The 15939-nt window shown below is 39.2% G+C and overlaps 1 protein-coding gene across 1 annotated transcript; it reads left to right on the top strand.

The window, feature by feature from the left end:
• Positions 1 to 1664: 1664 nt before the first annotated feature.
• On the top strand, positions 1665 to 15086 carry LOC121784236 (alpha-1,3/1,6-mannosyltransferase ALG2-like). The gene is made up of 11 exons (XM_042182399.1): positions 1665 to 2241; positions 3296 to 3643; positions 4226 to 4424; positions 11895 to 11941; positions 12614 to 12730; positions 12825 to 13018; positions 13117 to 13222; positions 13360 to 13507; positions 13688 to 13827; positions 14404 to 14570; positions 14655 to 15086. The coding sequence occupies exons 1-11, from the start codon at positions 1665 to 1667 to the stop codon at positions 14949 to 14951; spliced, it is 2340 nt and encodes a 779-aa protein (XP_042038333.1). The 3' UTR covers positions 14952 to 15086.
• The last annotated feature ends 853 nt before the right edge of the window (positions 15087 to 15939 follow it).

The raw sequence follows: 15939 nt of genomic DNA, 5'->3' as shown, positions 1-15939 counted from the left end.
ATTTAATCGAAAATTAACAACCACGCAACGAAGAAAAACATGCATTCAAGCAATTCACATAACATGAAATTAATCCTCATAATCAGAGCCAAAAATTGGCTCTGATACCAATTGTTGGGGTTTGGAGCCCCTTGCACAGCGGAAGACTTGTACAAACAAATAAATCAGACGTAGGATCTATTTGACAGATTACGGGATTAATCAATTCACATGTTAACACAAAATTGCATGCTAGAACGCAAATAATTCATGCTCATAGAATATAAATCCTAAACATGAATTCTACGGAGTTAGCCAATTTACCTCGTTGATTCTCCAAAGAATCGTCGATAGCTCGCGCCTTCTCCACGATGATCTTCATTACTAGACCACGGATCATCTGACTGGTGTCCCGAACTGTATTATGAAATCAGTGTGGGCTGATCTTATCGAAACACTAGGACTCGAATAAAGAAGACAGAACTTTCTCACGGAGGAGCTGAAGATCTCACGGAGGAGAAATTGAATGAAAAAATCGTCCCCCTCTTAATAATTAGAGTGGGCGAAAATTTTCATAAAAAAATAGTATTTTCTGTCTCCTTTATTCTCCTATTTATAATAGTTACATATTGGGCCCAGTCAGGGATCTATGGAAGGTTTTGGATATGGGCTCCCCCAATTAGCCTTTTACTAATTAAATTGAACCCACAATTTAATACAAGCTTATATTGGAATATTACGAGCAGCCACTATAGACGTAATATTGAACTCCCAATCCAAATCCGAAATTATAAGTAATCCGGGTTTCCATTTTATTTATTATTTATTTCCCGCGCTTAAGATATAAATGTCCATTAATTAATTAAAGTCTACTATGGACTTAATTAATTAACATCTTATTAATTCCAAGAGTAGACTTAGCAAGAAACACTTATTTATTATTCATAGAGTAATAAAACTCCAACTGGCCAGTTTCCGAATAATAAAACCTTGTTCAAGCTCCTCTTGAGGACATTATCAAACGAGACTCTCATCGTGCACGATTCAACATAATAGCAATCCTAGCACCACTAGATAATGATCACCACTACCCAATATACCTGGATCGTTCGGTGACGAAAAACCCGCACCTTTGGTAAGTCAAAGTAGTAGATACTTAATGTCGTATGCTCAATGCTAACGTATGTAGATTAAGAAATTAATTATCAAGACCTAGTCTTTCAGTAGATAGCATAAAGACTCGTCTTGTTGTTAGATCCATTCAGTGCTATACCACACCAACGTCATCTTATTTCAATAAGGCTTAGAAATAATCGGACTGACATTGCAACCTTTCACGATAGGTAGCCAAAGCCTATCTAGGTTGTGATATTCTTCTTTTTCTTTTGCAAAGCATTGCATAGAACCGACTGTCGTTACCTTAAAGTGGACGACGCCCACAACCAGTCTACTAAGCAAAAGACTTAGGCTTTGTTTACTTCTTATGCATTTAAATGTTTATAAAACATCTTATAAACGCACAAGCAAACACAATGTAATAATATACTGATTCTATTCGTGCAAACTGCTCGAATGATACTGAATCGGGTCAAAAGTGAATTGTAGAGTTTTTTCGTACACAAGCAAGATTCTATTCGTGCGAACTCGCTCGAAACATGCTTTTCAGTATACTAAACCTAACAAAGATGTCATTGGCGAGCCGTGGGAGACTCCCCTACGCGGAAGCGTCAGCTCTAGCACTAGATATTGAGGCAGCGATGCCTAAGGAGAGAGCCAAGGAAATCACTACCTTGTCATCACATCACTCCCGGGAGAAAAGGGAGTGGGATGATTCTAGGACTCCATACGACGGAAAACGGTACCAGTCGAGTCAGCATCGATCTCAACACGGAGAAGGACAACATACTTCTAGTCAGAGAGGAGACTACCGATCCAGGGCACCACAATGCAACGTGTGCTCTAAGTATCACTTCGGAGAATGTCGACATCAAAACGTTACCAAGTGTTACAACTGCGGAGGGAATGGTCACTTCTCTAGGGAGTGTCCGAGCAAGAAGGAAGGATCGGGATCGAGGCAGAACGATCAAGGATCCCGCCAGCAACCAAGGGCACCGCAGGGTGAATCGAGAGGAAATCGCGACCAGCCATCACGACAACAACAACTCCACCGCCCAAGACTTTCGACTCAAGCTAGAGCGTACGCGTTGGAACAAAAACAACCGAAGATGGAGCGAGGTGATCGCGAAAAAGGAAACCTGACAGGTATGGGCGAAATTCTCGACACTCCTGTCATTGTGTTGTTTGATAAGGGCGCATCGCATTCATTCGTATCTGATTTGTGTGTGAATACATTGAGCTTGCCTGTTAGCAAATCTGAACATAAGATGGTAGTGTCTTCACCAGTGGGTGGGACAATAGAAATCTCTCGAACATGCTCGAATGTAGAAATCGTTATGGGAAAACCTTAAGTTAGTCGCTCACGATCTGCAAGTTATGGCGATGGGAGATATCGACGTAATTTTAGGGATGGATTGGTTGACCGTGAATTTTGCGACGATTCGTTGCAAGGAGAGACAAATATCTCTACAAGCCCCGGGGAAGGAACCCACCATATACTATGGAATCTCGATGAACCGGGGAACATCTATCATCTCCGCGCTTGAAGCTAGTACGATGGTGAAAAAAGGGCGTCCTGCTTATCTTGTCTATCTACAAGGAGATGAGAAAAGAGGAAGGAAAGTGGAAGATGTTGCCGTTGTACGAGAATTTCCAAACATTTTCCCCGAAGCTTTGCCTGGACCGCCGCCAGATCGACAAGTGGAATTTACAATCGACCTCGAACCAGGAGCCGCACCTGTGTCTAAGGTACCGTATCGAATGGCGCCCAAGGGGTTGGAGGAACTCAAGATACAACTTCAAGAGCTCATGGACCTAGGATTCGTTAGGCCTAGTGTCTCACCGTGGGGCGCACTGGTGCTTTTCGTAAAGAAAAAGGACGGGTCGATAAGAACGTGTATCGACAATAGACAGTTGAACAAATTGACTCTCAAGAAAAAGTATCCACTGCCGAGGATAGATGACCTGTTTGACCAACTCTGAGGAGCCGGCGTGTTTTCAAGGATGGACTTAAGGTCCGGATATCACCAACTGAGAGTTCAAAGGGAGGACATACCGAAGACCGTATTTCGTACAAGATATGGTCACTATGAGTTCGTTGTGATGCCATTTGGTCTAACGAATGCACCTGCGGTATTCATGGACTTGATGAACCGGGTATTCCATCCGTACTTGAATAATTTCGTTTTGGTCTTCATAGATGACATCCTGGTCTACTCGAAGAACAGGAAGGAGCACGAGAAGCATCTACGAATCACTTTGGAGACGTTGAGGGCCGAGAAGTTGTACGCCAAATTTAGCAAGTGTGAATTTCGGCTGAAAGAAGTAGACTTCCTTGGACACATTGTATCGGCAGAAGGAATCCAAGTGGATCCCGCCAAAGTTGAGGTTGTACAACAATGGAAGTCACCGTCGATACCGAACGAGATTCGGAGGTTCCTGAGATTGGCAGGATTCTACCGAAGGTTCATAGAAGAGTTCTCCAAGATAGTGAGACCAATGACCCAACAACTCAAGAAAGGAGTCAAAGTCAATCGGACCCCGGAGTGTAAAGCGAGCTTTCAACTCTTGAAGGAGAAATTGACCACCGCGCAAGTGTTAGCTTTGCCGGAGCCTGGAGTGAACTACGTAGTCTACACCGACGATTCGAAGGTGGGACTTGGATACGTGTTGATGCAGAACAACAAAGTGATCGCCTACGCGTCACGACAATTGAGACCGCACGAGTTGAACTACCCAACCCACGACTTGGAGCTAGCAGCAGTAGTACATGCCCTAAAGATTTGGAGGCACCATCTCTACGGAGTTCGATGTGAAATCTTTACGGACCACAAGAGCCTGAAATCTTTCTTCGAGCAGAAAGATTTGAACATGCGACAACGAAGATAGCTCGAATTAGTAAAGGACTACGATTGTGGCATCAACTACCACCCTGGCAAAGCAAATGTAGTGGCAGATGCTTTGTGTCGAAGGAACCTTTCGCAACTAGCTGCTTTTCTGACGGAAGAGGAAAGTCTAATACGAGAGTTTAGTAAAATACAATTGGAAGTGGTAAGGGCACCTGAAACAGTGGAAGGACGAATTGCCACCTTAGTGGTTGAACCTAATCTAAGAACGAGAATCGTTGCAGCACAACGGATAGATACGAAACTTGGAGAAATTCGAACTAAAGTGAGAACTGGCAAATCTGGAAGCTTTAGTGAGGAGTCCGACAACGCCCTCATTTTTGAAAGGAGACTGTGCGTACCAAACGACGTGGAACTCAAGAACGAGATCATGAGTAAAGCTCATGACACTCCATACACCGCTCACCCGGGAAACATGAAGATGTATCAAAACTTGAAAAGTCATTTTGGTGGAATGGCATGCAGAAAGACATGGCGGGATTTGTGGAGCGCTGCTTAGCCTGCCAGCAAGTGAAGGCTCTACATCAACGACCGTACGAAAAGTTGCGACCACTAGAATTTCCCGAGTGGAAATGGGAGCACAACGCTATGGATTTTGTGACGGCATTGCCAAAGACGCAAAAAGGAATACTGTCATATGGGTAATTATAGACCGACTCACCAAGTGTGCGCATTTCATACCGATTCCCTAACGCATGGATCGAGCAAGCTAGCTCAGATCTACATAACGGAAATAGTGCGACTGCATGGAGTCCCAGTGATATTCACGGCCGACCGTGACCCGAAATTCACTTAAAGATTTTGGATGAGTCTGCAACACGAGCTTGGAACTCGATTAATTTTTTTAACACGGTGTTTCACCCGCAGACCGACGGACAATCCGAGGGGGCGATCCAAGCTCTCGAGGACATGTTGAGAGTCGTGGTGCTCGACCGCGGAGGAAATTGGGAATCGGTGCTACCGCTGATCGAATTCGCTTACAACAACAGTTTCCAAGCAACGATAAACATGGCGTCGTACGAAGCCTTGTATGGAAGAAAGTGTAGATCGCCGCCCTATTGGGACGAAGTTGGCGGACGAAGAGTACTTGGACCTGATGCAGTTGAAGAAATGATTAAAATTGTTCGACAAATTCGTGAAAAGATCAAAGAAGCTCAGGACAGACAAAAGTTGTACGCGGATGTCCGACGAACCGACTTGCAATTCCAAGCCGGCGACAAAGTTTTCCTCAAAGTATCCCCATCGAGAGGGATAACGCGTTTTGGAGTTAAGGGAAAGTTGAAACCGCGATTTATCGGGCCTTATGAAATTCTAGAAGGAGTAGGACCCGTTGCGTACCGACTGGCGCTACCGCCAAGTCTCGGAAATGTTCATAATGTCTTTCACGTATCACAGTTGCGGAAATACGTGTTCGACCCAAAGCACGTGATTCATTACGAAGAAGTTGCGTTGATTTCCGACTTGAGCTACGAGGATAGACCCCAAATGATCCTGGACCAAAAGGTTCAGAATTTGAGAAAATAAATCGAATGCTAGCGTAAAAGTGTTGTGGAGAAACCACGGGCACGAACAGGCCACGTGGGGAGCTTGAGGACAAGATGATAGAATTGTACCCTGAACTCTTTCCTTAAGGATATCAAATTTCGGGACAAAATTTTTTTAAGGCTGGTAGGATGTAACGCCCCACTTTTTGAACCCTAATTTTCGAACCCTAAAATTTTGCATTAAATGTTTTAATGCCTTGAAGTATGTGGATTAATTGACGAGTGAATTAATTGCTTGATTTCTATGTGACCTAATTGTGCTTTGGAGTTGAGACTTGGTTTGAATAGTCAACATTGTTGGAGAAAAGACGTGGCCATTGAATGGTCAATATCGTTGAAGACGTGACGAGAATGTGGAATAGTCAATCTTGTTGAATTATGACGTGACTGTTTGAATAATCGATGCGGGGTGAAATATATTGTGGTGAATTATTTTCTAAGGGTGAGTGAGATTAAATAGGATCATCAATAATTACCTTGCCCTTTTTATTTGAAATTTTCGACCACTATTATATATTGGAGAGGAATTCTATTTTTTCCTGGATTTAATTATTTGTTTGGATAATTATCCTAATTAAATCCAAAGCCCGATTATTCTTTATTCCTCCATGAGAAATTCAACCCCTACCTTATTCCTAGGGAGATTTCGAAATTCCCCTTATTTAAGGGAAGAATGAATTGTTTATTATATATTTTGATCCCTTATTTATTCCCTTCCATAAATAAATATAAATATTCTAGCAAATCTTATCATACCTAAGGAGATCTTGCCATATCCTATTTTTATTAGGATTTGAGTTTAATTCCTTGTGGGAGAAGGAATAAAATCGCCTACTCCATATATTATTGGGAGTATTATTATTTTTATTCTGCTTCGTATTATTTTATTCTACTCCGTGAAATACCAAATTAAGTCATAGGCTAATTAAATAGCCTAGATTTCGAATTCCTACTAGTTTTCTCTCCTAATTCACGCCAACTTCCACTCTTCCATATCTTTTCAAATCTTTAATTTATTTAATTAAATATTATATCTTGCACTCTATAAATAATAGAGAAACCCTAAACCTAAATAAAAAAAACTACACGCCTCTCTCTCCCAAATTCATGCCTCTCACTTCTACCACTCCCTCTCAATTTTTCCTTCTATTTTTCTCCTTGAATTCTTCATCTTTTGAGAAGAATTTAAGTTGAAGCCTCAAGAATTTATTGAAGAATCGAGCCAGTTTTCGCTTCTACCGATTGTTTTCGCAAGAGAAAGGTATACTTGAATCATCTTTCTCACCCTTACCTTTGAATCCATGTTTCTTGATTCCCTCATGCATATAATGAGTATAGGAATCATCGATCTAAGAATTTAATCCGGTGGGAAGAATGATTTCATAAGAAAAGTGTGGAAATGCGTTTAGGTATGTGTATGTGTAAGATGGTGGATGACTTGTTGGTGAATGATATGTGAATGTATGAGAACATGGTTGTGAGATCCTTTTGAAGCATGAATATATGTGTTTGGGTGAATGATAGATAAACCCTAATTCAAAATTGTGAAGCATGAAAACTGTGGCATTTGGGCAGTAGATTCCGATGTGTGTTTGACCGACCAAACGATCTTATTTTGGCATGAATTTTTAACTGAATACAATTTGAGATGTCCTCTGTGTCGTGTATAAATGTCAGCCTCTTTTGACTAAATATGAACTTTTTATGAAATTTTGAAGTCAACTGCGCAGTTCTGTCAGAATTTATATTCTCGACCAGTGAGTTTTGTTTTTGTTTGACCGAACTAAACATGTGATTTTGATGTGCAATTTTAACTGGATGACCTTTGATGTGTATACTGGGTTGTGGTAAAATATCAGCCCCAACGGAGGTCGGATGGTTTTTTAATGATTTTTACAAAATGACTGCGCAGTTCTGCCAGATTTCTGTTATGTTTAAATAATACTTATTGTCAAGTTTGAATGAAATACATGATGCATGTGTGTCTGAGGAACGTATCATATGGCGACGTTATGTGTTATATGTGGAGGTATACTATGGTGTGTTTCCTTATGTTGGTAAACGTTTGGGATGGGTGATTTAAGAAAACGATGAAAGGAACGATAGGACATGCATGTTTTTGAGTCAATGATTGAGACTGAATTGTGTTACACATAATTTAAAGGTGATAACTCGCACTCTCAGCGTGATAGCAAAGGGAAGGAAGTACTTGAGATCTAAGCAGACGAGGTGGACTTTCTTTTAAATAAGGACGAGGTCCTAAATATTTTTATCGATGGGAATGAAATTGTGTTTATCATGCCTTACTTGATTTGTAACGTGCCTATCTGATATGGCTTTATGCCATTATTATCTAAATCGAATTCGGGTCCTCGTAGGGCTGCAAACCCTACTTGGACTAGTGTACACCTATGGTAGACCGTGTGCTAGCGTACGGTCTGGCCGGTCTAGTGACTTGGTTTGTGGCCACATTCCATGTCATGTATTGGCAGATATGGCTAACGTCTATGGGAAAATGACTGATCAGTCGACTTTTACAATGGGAAATGATTTTGGTACCTCGCGCCTTTCTAAAAATAAAACCCCGATGGATACTTGAAAAAGGCATGATAAATAAATATTCTTTTGATGAACTGTTTTCGGCGTTAAGTCCACTGAGTATTATTATAGTACTCAGCCCTGCATGTGTTTTCCTTATGTGCAGTTTGAGCGGCGACGTGCGGTTGGCGGTGTTGAGCAAATTAATTAAAGTGATATGATTGACTTGAAACTCCTGGTGTCGTCGTGTCTTCACACATGACTTCACTTTTCTCTTGGATGCTTCCGCTAAAATATGATTTTCTTATCTTTTGGTTGATACTGAAACTATTGGATTACTGTTTTGGATTATTTTGATCCTTGCCCTTTTGACCTAAATTATGATAGTCGCTCTTCATTGGTTTTTTTTCTTCATTGTTAAAGCGTGACCTTCTTTTCTTATACTTAATTGTTCATTAAATACTTTGGTCAAACCTCTTGATGAAACCCTAGCCTATTGTCCTTGTTGCATTTATGTCAGTTTAAGTCGCGATCGCCGCATTTATTCTACCCTAGAAGGGCGGTCGTGACAGTGGCGAACTCTCTCCGGCAAGTCACCGGAGTCTTCAAGTGATCATGACTGGTGGCGAGGAACGAGAAGTGTAGGAGCTAGTCTCCACTGCTGCTGGAACTAGAAATATCCGAGAGAGTGAGTTTTCGAACGAGTGATGCTTCTCTCTCCAAGTGACTTTCAATTTATAGAGTGGCTTGCCCTAGTTTTTAGGGTTGTTTCTCCACGTGAAATGTCACTTTTACAACCCTGTTTGTAGTTGGTCGTTCTTATCAATCCTTGCTTCTCCATCTCAAGCCTTTTGGCATGCATCCTGACCAGTATTGCACCTTTCTGGTGTCTTAGTCACTTGAATCTCCCGGTTTTTCCCCTACTGGCGTGTACCCTTTTTCTTGCACACTTAAGCAACTTTCTTGCAGATAATGCACGTTAAGCTCATTATATTGACCAGTAACCAAGGCCTAGAATGCGACTTATCAAGAATGCAATATCTTCGTCCCTTAAGCTATGAAGCTTGAAGAAACGAATATCTAAATACAAAGTTAGGCACCAAATGGTGGCTAACTCAACTAAGCTGATGTGATTACAAGAAACCATAAACTAACTAAACATGCATTGCAAAACCAAGAAGTAAATGCTGAACAGAAACTTAACTATTAAACCTTTGAGAAAAATCGGTCGTCACAAGAAAGCATTTAAGGCTTCTAACTAGAAAGCATTTAAGGCTTCTAACTAGAAAGCATCATAAATTCAAGTAGCACGAAACATTATAAAAACACGTAGCATGAGCGGAAATTGCATAAATTGAACGAAAGCTTGAAAACTTGAATAGAGAACGAGCATTTGAATTTGTAGAGAAAGTTTGTAGATTTAACTAGAAAGCAAGTAAGAAAGCTTGTAAATTTATCTAAGAAAGTGTAGTAAAGTTCGAAAGCAATTGACAAATACAATCTAAAATTAACTAAGGGTAAAGTCTTCTTCTAAGAGCACAAGTGACTCTTTTTATAGTGTTCAGCCAAGAGGTAAGGAGTCCGCATCACGTGAGTCGCACATGCTATAGAGAGCACAGTCTTTGAGAAGTTCACCCTTTTAGTTTGCAGCTGGAACCGTTTGCTAGACCTTCGTGAAGAGACTCAACTTGCCGCAAGACCCCAAACAGTTTCTTTTTGCGCAAAGGCAAGAGGCTGCTCACAAAGATATTGAGAGCACATTCGGGGTTCTACGCTCATGATTGTCAAAGGATCGGGTCGTTCTTGGTTTGTGCAAAATCTCATTAACATATATTATCATGCACAACATGGAAGTTGAAGACAAAGGTCCGGTTGTGGTTCTACAATGAAACTCCTAGCCATTCCACCTCAAGTAATCCGCCATGTCGAGGAGTGCAGCCACAAATGCACGAGCGATTAGTGCATCGGGTAACGATGCGCAATTTATCACCCACACCTATTTGTATGTCAGGAAGATCTAATCGAACACATTTGACTGAAATTTGACAACCATTAGCTGATCTCCCGCAGCATTTTTCTAGCGTATCTCTTCATAGGTGGTAGCTGATTTTCCATGAACCTTTCGATCTTAGGACTATGTATTTTCACTTAAATGAATTATAATTTTAGGATTTGAATTATGTAATTTTTGGATTTTTTTTTTAAATAGAATGTCCATTTTTAAAATTTTAAAATAATGTTTAATCTAAATTAAAATGAATTAGTTGAAAAAAAATAAAAATGAAATGGAATTGTGGGACATATGAATAGAGATGGAGGACCGCAAGTGTTGTTTCTTGATGAAGAGATGAAGTAATAATAGTCTAAGACCCATAAATAATGAAAAAAAGAAATGGATAAGAGATAAGGTTGCGAATTATCATAAAATTAAGATATGAGATGTGATCAAATGCAAACTTTATATCTTGTACAAACGCCTAACTATGATCTGGACCGTTAAAAAATATCAACAGATGATAAAATAATTGTAACATAAAATATCAACATAGTGTCAACGGTTGATGTTGTGTTGACATTGTATTGATATTGTGTTGATATCAAAATCTTGAAATTGTACACTATGTTGATACTGCGTTGAAACTATGTTGATACTATGTAGAGGAGTTTGGAGTTTGTACATTTTATCACTACCCATTAAGATATATATGCCGGGGGATTAAATGTAAAGAAGCAAGAGTTTTGTAGCATAAATTTGAAGCGCTCATTTCAGATTCTTCTTTTAACCATCATTTATAGTCTCATTTTGACTCGGTACGGGTTTTAAGAAACTGTTTGAATTTGTGAAAAAAATGGAGAAATGAGTTAATTGAATCTGGATTTCAATTTTATATACTCCCTCTTTTCCCTCATAGTTGAGACGAAACTTTTTGGCACGGAGTTTAAGAAAGGAATGTTGAGTGAGTTAAATAAATAGATAAAAAAAAGTAAGAAAGAGAAAAATGTAGAGAGAATAAAGTAAAAAATGAATAAAGTAGAGGGAATAAAGTAAGAGAGAGTAAAGCAAGAGAGAAAAAAAGTTACTATATATGAAAATGACTCAACTATAAAAGAACTTTCCGAAATGAAAAAATGACTCAACTATAAGGGACGGTGGGAGTATTAATTTTATAATCTAATGAGTTAGTTGAATCATGAGATTCATTTACTTAAAATAGATGAAAGTAAATGAAACTTTAAATCGCGAACATCCCAAAATAACAAAATGAGACAATTTTTTCATGGAATGAGGAAGTACAGGGACTTTACTTTAGAGCATCCACAATGGCGGATGTCCTGGCGGACGTTGGACCGGCGTGCCGGATGTCCGCATGGTACGTCCGCCATTAGGCAACATGCATACAGATACGGACGTCCGCTGAGGACACCGGAGTTCCGCGGCTTTCCGGGACGTCCATCGGGACGTCTGCCATTGCGTTGACACGACGGACGTCCCGATATTTTATTGTTTTTTGTGAATGTCCGTCGGGATGTCCGTGGGGATATCCGCCGTTGTGTAGTGGGATGTCCTTATGACGTGGAAGGAGGTGTTTTTGGGAAGTCCGTCGGGAATCCGTCCCATTGTAGATGCTCTTACACTTATATCTGATCTGGACACTTGGTCAAATATAATTGGTCCCAACACCTATGCATACGCTTACTTTGCTAATTTCAAATTTCCTTTTTATTTCTGGAATTGGATAAAAATTAACAACTGAAAAACACTGTAGTGAAGAAGAAGCTGCAGTGCAGACCACTATGGAGAAGTGTAAAGACGGCTCAAAATAAACATTGCGATCATCCACCCTGATCTTGGCATAGGTATGCTCGTACTGTATCTATCCGCACATATAAGTCAACTGATTTCCGAATCATTAATTCTCGAATGATTCTTGTATTTGAATTCTCTGTAATTTTCCTTTGTTTCGCTTCGTTTGTGCTATTTCTCGAAGAGATGTCTTAATTAAGCTTGCTATGAGCATGTGGGGTTATTGTGATTGAATTGTTTAGGTTTACATATTAGGTTTAGGCATTTAAACTGAGAACAGCTTTAATGTTCAATTACATACAACAGATGGATACAGTTGTTTGATGTAGATAAGGAATAGTATTTGTTGAAAGAAGAGGATATCATAGAATCTTGCATAAATGAATTGTTTGTTTCTCCTATGAGCAATACAGCTGCATACATATCTGTTAATTCTCTGGAGTGATAGTAACATTTTAATATGCAAAAAAGCCATGTTTGCTTCAAGGTTCAAATATTATCCTCCTCAGTTTGTATAGATATTGTTATATAGCGTTTTCTTTTGTATATGGGATGCACATTTATCAGAATTATTTCAGTGTTACTCAAAAGCTTGATTCTAAATAGCCTGTCAATTTGTACCTAATACTTAGAACATGATTTGGGACAATTTTGGGTATTTCTTATCCTGACTTTATTCTATATTGATTCTTTCATAATAATGCCTTAGCTTTCCACAATGTTAGGTGGAGCGGAGAGGTTAATTGTAGATGCTGCTGTAGAACTCTCATCTAAAGGTCACAATGTTCATGTATTTACATCACATCACGACAAAACACGATGCTTTGAGGAAACAGTTTCTGGTGTGTACACCTTTTCTTTTTTCTCTTGAATGCATGTGTGCATACTTTTATATGGACTTTTATGTTTCTCTAATCATAATTGTAACATGGGCAGGTATCTTTCCAGTTACTGTGTATGGCGCTTTTCTTCCCCGGCATATTTTTTATCGTCTCCATGCAGTTTGTGCTTATCTGCGGTGTATCTTTGTTGCTCTTTTTGTGTTATTTTTGTATCCTTCATTTGACATTATACTGGTGGATCAAGTCTCCGTTGTCATCCCATTGATGAAATTGAAAAATCTATCAAAGGTTAACGACCACTTAAAGTGACTTATTGCTTTAATTTGATCATAATCAGTTCATTGCCATTTACATGTTCTGCACTTTGTTTCATTTTTTTTGTCTAGGTAGTATTTTATTGCCATTTTCCAGACCTATTACTGGCTCAACACACAACCATTCTTAGGAGAATCTATCGTAAACCTATAGATTTTCTAGAAGAAATGACAACAGGTATCTTTAAGCTTTTGTTTACTTTTATGCTCAATGTTTTTAACATCATTGCAAGCATCTTCATTTTATAGTATTAGATAGCACTTCGTGCAATTTTATGAAAATTTTGTGCACTGCATCTGTCTGGTCTGTTGTAGGTATGGCTGATTTAATTCTTGTAAACAGCAAATTCACTGCATCAACATTTGCGAAGACTTTCAAGCAATTAAGTTCACGAGGGGTTAGACCTTCCGTGCTTTATCCAGCTGTTAACGTGGATCAATTTGACGAACCTAGTGCTACTAAGTAACAGACATTACCTAATCTTTTGGTATCTTTAAATTTTGAATATACCTCACTTCCCAATCACAAAACACAACAGAAGACAACTGAACATATTTACCTATATAGTACGCATATATTTATTTATAAATGACGCCATTATGTTTTAGTCCATATGGCTGAATCTTCTATCGTTTATTACAGATTGACTTTTCTTTCTATCAATCGGTTTGAAAGGAAAAAGCATATTGAACTAGCTATATCTGCTTTTGCAATGCTCTACAACAGTCAACAGGAGTTCCTACGAGGTGATAAGAGAGAGGAGCTTTCTTTGGTTATTGCAGGTAAGGTTCGTCTCTTATCTTCTGTATGTTTATCAGTGAGATCTAACTGATGACGTCTCTGTTATTTCACCGTTCCTTCGTTTACCCAGAAATAAACATTAATAGGGGCTATATTTTTAAAATATTATTTAAAAATCTATTTTTAGGTAATTAATATAATTAATAAGGGCTTTAATATAATTATATCTATAAAATAGGAATAAATTCTAAAAAATATAAAATCAAAACATTGAAAAATAAATTCATTAAGGGCTTAAGCCTTACCCTATCTCTACATGGATCCACCCTAGCTTCGTTAGTCAAGAAATATATCACATGCAAGTATCGTTCAGTGGGCATGACATATATATAAAACCCGATGGAATTTGCTTTGTGTGAGTTGAGTTATGATAGACTTTATCACAAAGTGGTCATCATATAACGCCTCCAATTATTTTATACCTTGTGTAAGAAGCTCTTGTTTCTTTCCTATATATACCATTTTAGTCAATCTTAAAACTGGATAGATTCTATATGAACTCGTGATTCTATAGCTGGTGTCGGATTCATAGTCTCATACAAACTTGCATCTGTCAGGTGGCTTTGATAAAAGGCTGAGGGAGAATGTAGAGTATTTGGAGGAACTGAAATGCTTGGTAGAAAGGGAAGGCGTCTCTGACCGTGTGCAATTCATCACGTCTTGTTCTACACCTGAAAGAAACACTCTTCTTTCACAGTGCCTCTGTTTGCTCTACGCACCCAAGGTCTGCTATATCAAACATCCTTCTGTATTGATTGATTGGCTTTATTATAAATAAACTCCTCCTAAAATGACATTCGCTAAGCAGGACGAGCATTTTGGCATTGTCCCGATAGAAGCCATGGCTGCCCACAAACCAGTAGTCGCGTGCAATAGTGGGGGTCCAGTGGAGTCAATAAAGAACGGAGTGACAGGATACCTCTGTGAGCCTACCCCTCAAGACTTCTCGGCTGCCATGTCTAACTTTCTTCGTGATCCTCAGTTGTCGAAAGCCATGGGCATGGAGGCGAGGCAGCATGTCGTGGAGTTGTTCTCTACCAAGACATTTGGTCATCACCTGAATGCCTATGTTGTTGATAGTGCTCTTCGTAGAAAGAAAGAGTGAAGTGACGTGAAGAAGATATCAGCGATGAAGATTGTGATTCTCCAATACTCCTGTACAAGTACTATAACTGTAGCTTCTTCGAAACCATACATAAGTTTTGCCTCTTCTTAAACTCATTTTCTCTTGTATTTTGAAATTACTTTACATAGATTTATATTTCTATGTATTTTATAAGATCTCTCTCTCTCTCTCTCTCTCTCAACACACACACACACACACGTCCATCTAAGACGCGAGGCATACTCTGGTTGATCAGGATCCAAAATGTATTTGGACTTGTTAATTTCTTATTGCGATTAACTAATCTCTATAGGGAGTGTTCGGTTGGCAAGATTAAATCTTATGATTAAATATGTATCATGTTTGGTTCATAAGATTGAACCCTTCAACTTAATCCTAGATGGATAGTCTCATGATAATTAGTCATAGCCTCTCCTTCCTACTAAAATAATCCCACAACTTAATACTAGATGGATAGTATCATGATATTAGTCATGGCAACCGAACGTCACCATAGAAGATTAATAAAATTCTGTTTGGATTTAACTAGTTTTTGCTCTAAGAAAAGTGTCGTGCGAACTCACTTTTTTTTATTTACCACAGCAATACTAAAGCTAGAAATGTGGCATACGTATCTTTTTCTTCATAGAATAACTTTAAAAATGTTCCGACGCTCCCTACAGATGAACCCTAAATGGGTATTTATACTACAGACTTTGAAATACGAAGCAAAAATAGATATAAAATCTTGTGTTAGACACTTCTAGCGGGTCGCTTGGTTCGTACGTCTGCAAACTAAGTGGGTCGCTGGGATGCAGCCGGCTTTTCCAACAAGTCACTGAGTTGTAGGCCAACGAACTCATCGGGTCACTGACAATTCTCTAGACATGGACGAAATCTCTAGCACTGAGTTTGCAGTCTCTTTGGTCTCTCCAGCAGGTCGTCGGTCTCGACCTTTTGCCCTGGACTTCAAGTATTGCACTCATCA

The sequence above is a fragment of the Salvia splendens genome, chromosome 21 (assembly GCF_004379255.2).
Source record: "Salvia splendens isolate huo1 chromosome 21, SspV2, whole genome shotgun sequence".
Taxonomy (NCBI): Eukaryota; Viridiplantae; Streptophyta; class Magnoliopsida; order Lamiales; family Lamiaceae; genus Salvia; species Salvia splendens.
Note: the sequence above shows the minus strand (reverse complement) of the source record. Positions and strands in the feature narration are given on the sequence as shown.